The sequence below is a fragment of the Humulus lupulus genome, chromosome X (genome assembly GCF_963169125.1).
Source record: "Humulus lupulus chromosome X, drHumLupu1.1, whole genome shotgun sequence".
Lineage (NCBI taxonomy): Eukaryota > Viridiplantae > Streptophyta > Magnoliopsida > Rosales > Cannabaceae > Humulus > Humulus lupulus.
In genome coordinates this window covers 2,048,975-2,055,866 of record NC_084802.1, presented here as the reverse complement: position 1 = coordinate 2,055,866, position 6,892 = coordinate 2,048,975, and the positions used below count along the sequence as shown (strand labels likewise).

The 6,892-nt window shown below is 31.4% G+C and overlaps 1 protein-coding gene across 1 annotated transcript; it reads left to right on the top strand.

The window, feature by feature from the left end:
- The first annotated feature begins 904 nt into the window (after positions 1 to 904).
- On the top strand, positions 905 to 3,995 carry LOC133805253 (phenylacetaldehyde reductase-like). Its single transcript, XM_062243384.1, has 6 exons — positions 905 to 1,106; positions 1,584 to 1,753; positions 2,205 to 2,396; positions 2,776 to 2,938; positions 3,311 to 3,497; positions 3,662 to 3,995. The coding sequence occupies exons 1-6, from the start codon at positions 980 to 982 to the stop codon at positions 3,804 to 3,806; spliced, it is 984 nt and encodes a 327-aa protein (XP_062099368.1). The 5' UTR covers positions 905 to 979; the 3' UTR covers positions 3,807 to 3,995.
- The last annotated feature ends 2,897 nt before the right edge of the window (positions 3,996 to 6,892 follow it).

Below are 6,892 nucleotides of genomic sequence, written 5' to 3'. Positions count from 1 at the left end.
AAATCCCCCGATCCATCAAACCTCTCTAAATCGAATCTGGTTGATGATGAGGCCATTGATCAACTCTTTCTTGATTCTTGGTTGTGTTGCAACTTGAGTCTCGGATCCTTCTAACCTGGCTCTGGTACCACTGTTGTAAATTCCTACAACACAGACTCAAAGCAAAACAACAAACAAAACTAATCAAAGAATCAATGTAAACTTAATATTGCTAATGCTGATGCTAAGTAAATGAAAGCAGAAATGAAAAATAAAGCAAATGGACACAAGAAATTATCCTGGTTCGGATCTCAATGTGAGTCCTATTCCAGCTCTCCCTCAAGGAGTTTCTCCACTATCAAAATGTTGATTACAAACACCAATTCAAGCTATGCAATGTTACTCATCAATCATAAGACAGAACACCACCAATCTAACTTTCTTCAAGCTTGTCGATCCACCATGAATGTCATGGTTAAGCAGCACCTTTCTTCTTGAATCTTGGTCTGCTTCTTTCTCTGTCTTTCTATCAATCTCATGTCTCAGATCTTTCTCTCTCTCACACGCTATCTATATTTCATGTCTTAATGACACAGCTTATATACATAGCTGGTTAGTTATAGCTTTACAAAACTGAGTCAATCAACTAATGACATCAACTAACAACTAACTTATAACAACCTTTTAAACTAACTTTTAAAACAAAGTAAAAGTAGTTCTATTTGATTTCATATGGATTACACCTCACAAAGTTGAATAAATTAATATTACTTTTTGACTCAACCAAACCCACCTACCACTAGTGTAGTGGGCTCTTTTAGCTAAATTTTATTAATTGAGATCATATTCAATGCACCAATCCGTACTCTTTTTTAGCTGAAAATAGGAGAGGAAAGTAGCTCTTTTTCTTGTTCAAATATAATCATAACTTATATATAGCCGTGTAAAAACGTAGTAGTAACAATATTACACACTCCAAAATATCTGGAGAATAAGAAAGATGAGCAACTTATCCGGCGCTGGCAAGGTGGTGGGAGTCACCGGAGCCTCTGGTTACATAGCTTCATGGATTGTCAAGTTTCTCCTCCAACGCGGCTACACTGTCAAAGCTTCTGTTCGTGACCCAAGTTAGTCTTCCCATCTCTCTCTTTCACTTTCGTGTGTGTATCTATGATGCGTACGATCGATCTTCTTGATTCCTCTGTTTTTTTTTTTTTTTTTGACTCTTTTTGTTGATTTTAAACATACCCTTTTCAGGTTTTGGCCTATCGATTCAAGAAAAGCCAAAAAGATTTGTTTTTGGATACTGGGTTAGGCTATATGTTTAAATAAGATTTGACTGAGCTTTTGAGATACAAATTCGATATTAAAGTAATTGGAAGAAAGCCCAAAAAGTCTTTAATATATTATCATTAAAGAGAAGCATATATTGTTCATGACAGTGATTTGTGGAAACTTGATTTTGCACCTGGATTTTGCCCTTTTTATATTTTATTTTTTTGCTGATTAATTGGATTCTGACTCCTAATGAGTTTGAGTTTTCCCAAACATTTAGATGTTGAAATAGATTTTGAGCTAATATACTTTGTATATGATTTCCACAGGTGATTCAGGAAAGATTGCCCACTTGACTTCGCTTGATGGAGCTAAGGAAAGGCTTCAGCTGTACAAAGCAAACTTACTGGAAGAAGGTTCATTTGAGTCTTGTCTTGAGGGTTGTGAAGGAGTGTTTCACACTGCATCTCCCTTTTATCATGATATCAAGGATCCACAGGTTCTTCTTCCACTACTATTACTACTGCTTTATAAAATAGACATTTTTATATGTGTAGCAAGACTAAAAAAGTATCCACTTTGCCAAACTTATGTGTGTGTTTTTGTTTACGATATTAGAAGGTTATGTTAGTCTTTAGATTGATAGACCGCTCTAATAGCCAATTAACTCATCTAAGCAGTACCTGCCTTCCATAATGATGACATTTTTTTCAACACCATGTTGTAAAATGATTTCTTTTCGATAGGTGTAGATCATTCTATAAAGTAACACTAAAAAATATGTCAAACACATTTATGTGTGTACTTTTGTTTATGATATTAGAAGGAGTCTTTTGAATGATAGCCACCTCTACTAGCCAATTAAGTAACACATATAAGTGTAACAAGATAAGTTCTTAGTTTGCTGCACTGTTTCATATCTGGTACTTAAGCTGGTTCCCTTTTTTCAGGCAGAACTGCTTGATCCTGCATTAAAGGGAACACTCAATGTTCTCAACACAGTTGCAAAATTCCCATCTATTAAGCGGGTGGTTTTGACATCTTCCATTGCAGCAGTTGCATACAACGGAAAACCAAAAACTCCTGATGTTGTAGTGGATGAGACCTGGTTTTCAGATCCAAATATTTGTAAGGAATCTCAGGTATGTGTGTAGTTTCGTTCTTCATGTTCTTCGGGTTTACTTGCCATGGTGATGATGGCAATGTGTTAAGCATGTTTCCACTTCTTTCGTCCTCGGTTGGAAGTAATAAAAATAGAGGAAAAGTAATACAATGGTTGGAATGACTTTTCCATATATTTTTAGGTGGAATCCACCCAAAATGGTTGAAAAGTAAGAAAGTCATTATATTGGAATGCTACTCCAATACTATAGTTTCTAACCAAATAAAAAAAATGAATGAAAATGAATTCCATTCCATTCTTGTGTTTGATTGTTGAAAGGCTTTTGAAAGTATAGGAATTCTGTCATCTTATATGTATGCTTTGTTGGTTTTGATCACTTTCCTCTCTTTTGGTTCTAGCTATGGTATGTGCTTTCAAAGACATTGGCTGAGGATGCTGCATGGAAGTTTGTTAATGAGAAGGGCATTGACATGGTTACAATCAACCCGGCTATGGTGATTGGTCCTCTGCTACAGCCAACACTAAACACAAGTGCTGCTGCAATTTTGAACTTGATAAATGGTACTTTCTTATCTACTACTCATTGTTACCAAGGTTTATACCATAACATCTTATTTAGGATCTCCCTCATTGCTACAAGCATTTTCTAGAGAGCAGTCCAGTTGGGATACTTTTTCTGGTCATGTATGCAGTATAGCATCAGATTTGATAGGATTAGATAAATCAATTTGTTGTTGCCTCACAATTTATTATTGGGAAATGGTCAACATATTCATTTTTTCTAAGTTTGTGTTTACATTTCTAATCTAATCCAATCTTACTTTCCAAACATTACATTAATGACTGTACCTAATTGATTGCATCATTCTATATTTTGGTGTCGAAATTGTCTATGAATGACATGGTTGTTCATCACTTGAATGGTTAATGCAGGAGCACAGGCATACAGCAATCTTAGTTTTGGATGGGTCAATGTGAAAGATGTAGCCAATGCCCATATTCAAGCTTATGAGATCCCTTCAGCTAATGGAAGATATTGTCTGGTTGAGAGAGTTGTCCACTCTGCAGAACTCGTAAAAATCTTAAGCGAGCTCTACCCTGGTCTTCAACTTCCCGAGAAGTAAGTTCTTTTTTTCGTTTCGCCTAAGACAGGTAGCTCAAATGGTCGGACATGTGGTTTGTTCCCAAGTTCAAGTCCTTCTTGAACGCCTATATAGCGATTGTTATAGTTTTATGGTCCTCAAATATTAGACGAGGAGCCTAACTTTGAAATGGGTTTGGCAGGTGTGCAGATGACAAACCTTTAGTGCCAATATATCATGTGTCAAAGGAGAAAGCAAAGAGCTTGGGAATTGAATACATTCCATTAGAGACTAGTCTGAAGGAGACTGTGGAGAGCTTGAAGGAGAAGAAGTTTGTCAATTTCTAAGTCATATAATAGTGTAGAAATAGTAGTTTCTACCACTACAACCCTTCAAATGATTTGTTTTTAATAAAATGGGGTATTTGTTTGGCTGATGAACTTTTGGTATTCTCTACTACTAAGAAGAAGGAAATGAAAAATGGCATTACTGCTTCTTCTCCTTTCTTTATAATAAAATGTATCATTTTTATTAAAGAGGTATTTTCAAAAATATTTTTTTTTTGGTGTTTTTTTATTTTTTTATGGTGCCTGATTTCTTTTTTCAAAAGTACATCTTAAGTTTTAAAAAATATATTTTTTAAAGTTTTATATTCACGAAAATACGGTGTCAACAACTAAAAAACAACAATAAGATAACAAATTAACATTAATTCACTACATGCTAATATGTTTTTTTTAAAAAATATATATCTGAAAACAACTAAACAACAATTAGACATCAATACAACAACAGAACAACTATATATAAATTTAAACAACAAAAAACCAATATGAAAACAATTATATATAAAAGCTAAACAATACAAAAACAACCTCACAACAACACAATGCAACTTATTACATTTTAAAAAAGTAACACACTGCAATGCAATATATAAAAAAAACCCAGAACTTGCACCTAGCCCTCACAAAAAAAAAGTACTTATGATTTTGAATCTCCACGTGTGAGTCTCCACGTTTTGAGCCTCCACATTTCATCATTCCTTTTATTTTTTTATTATTTTTTTTGTGAGAGGACATGTTTCTTTAAAGAAAAGTCTTCTTTGTAAGATAAGTTATTTTTTTATATTATTCTCCACGTATGGGAAGTTGTTCAGGAAGGAAAATGGAGTTCATGTGCATGACGACAAGGCAATACAGGGAGCTAGTTGCTCCAAAGTTTCTCAAAAAGCTTATGCAATTCATATGTTAATTTTTGGATTCTTTACCAACTCTACTCCAACAACAAAGAGCTAGAGATGGTAGGTGATGAATCGAGAAGCTTCGGAACCGCCATGGTTGTCGTAGATACCAACATGCGTGGCAAAAGGAGAAGTGAATATTTGTCCTTGATATCTTCAAAGAGACGAATTGGCTTGAACCACAACTATGGAATAGTCTCCTGAAGCATAAGGCTTGAGGCCCATATGTTGTAGAAGCTCATCACCACCATTTCCAACTCCAAAGTACCTCTCCAATGGCTACGGGCAAAGCTCCAACATTTTCCCAACAGAGGAGTGGAGGGACAAAGGTGGAAGGTCTGAGCAGCGCGAAGGCTAGTTCCCTGGTTAGCAGAGTTCGATACCTCCTTGGGTTCTCTGCTGCTGCCTCATCAGAGAAGATGAAGTCCGACTGCATGAAGATGAAGACGTCTATAGCTGTAAAAAAACATACTTTGAATCGTAAAAAAAAAGAAAAAAAACGCCGTGCTACAATATATATGTAATTTTTTCTTAAATTGTAGTGATTTACGTAAATTTCTCTTTATTAAATAGGTAATTATAAATAATGAAGCCTTTAGATTTTTATTCAATAGTTACTTTATTTATATTTTAAATATATCATATGAAGACGAAAAATGATAATTTTAACAATAATCACGATTAATTTTTTTTTATATTGTTGAAATATAATCACTATATAGAGATTTAGTTTTTTTTGGTTGAGAATATAGAGATATAATTCTTAAAAATTCTTGTATATATATAAAGAAAATTATGATAATGAGATGATATTTTGAAAAAATTAAACTTTCTACAAATCAATAGTCTTGGGGGCTTTTCCTTCATTGTTGCTTCAATAGTATAATTTTGAGTCATTTGATAATTTCTTACTTATATACCTCGTGATAAATAGGGTTGATGTTATTTTTTTTACCTAATAATATTGTATTTGAGAGTTGTTGATTTTTAAATTTTAACAAAGTTATAGAAATTATTTTAAATTTAAATTCTAACCATTCTTATATAAAATAGAAATAAAAAAATTGTTGTTCCAATTATTTTTATTTATATATATCGGGATTAGATTTTGTCTTATTAGGAGATGTTTTTTGTTCACTTCTGAGTTGTTGATCGATCACTATTAATCATTGAAAACTTAACTATGTCAAACCAACTCAATTATATTAAACAAAGTTTGTAATACATATTAATATTTATTAGGCAACACATTATGCATCCAGTTTATAAATTGCAACTTTTATTTTCTACCTAAATTAAAAATTATAGGTTGTGTTCGGTTAAATTGTTATTTTTGAATTTTTTAAACACAAAACTAGAATTTTTTTATTTTAAAATAATAAAAATATGTTTGGTAACTATTTTTATTTTTTTGTCTTTAAAAACAATAAATTATAAACATGTTTAATAATTTTTATTTTTTGTTTAACAATATAAATTGTTGATTTGAAGAAGAGAAAAAAAAAAAAAGTAGAAAATAATTTTAAAAAAATTTAAAATGAAAAAATTCTATTTTTAAAATTTGAAAATTTTAATTAAAATTTTAAAAAATAATAAATAAAAATAAAATTACCAAACATGTTATATATTTGATTAATTAAATAAAAAATAATTTTTTTAAGTGTTAATAAAAAAAAAAATCTTAACATATTTTAAATTAAGTTTGATATACTTTCTAACCATCCATCCCAAAAATTGCCAACCCAACACTTTAGCCATATTAATCAAAATAATGAAAAACCATAGAAAGCACACCTTCTCCTCAAATAGAAAAATGCCACGTATGAGAGAGAATATAAAAGGTCAACTAACAGGTCATCATTACACAACACAGCTCAATTACAAAATTAATAAATTTAATATTTAATATTTATTTAAATTTAATAAAGGAAAATTGGTGAAAATAATATTTTTTTTTAGTGGTCTTTGTCTAAAATTCGATCACTTATCAACAAATTTTGTAAAAATTTTTGACTAGTTGTCTGAATTTTTTGACTAGCTGTCGAAATTTTTGACCAATTATCTAAATTTTCGACTAACTGTATAAAGTATGAAAAAGAATTTTACAAAAAAAATTATTAAAATTAAGCAATTTTAATAAAATAGGCAATTTTGCCAAGAAACCCTTTAATAAAATAATAAAATAAAAAT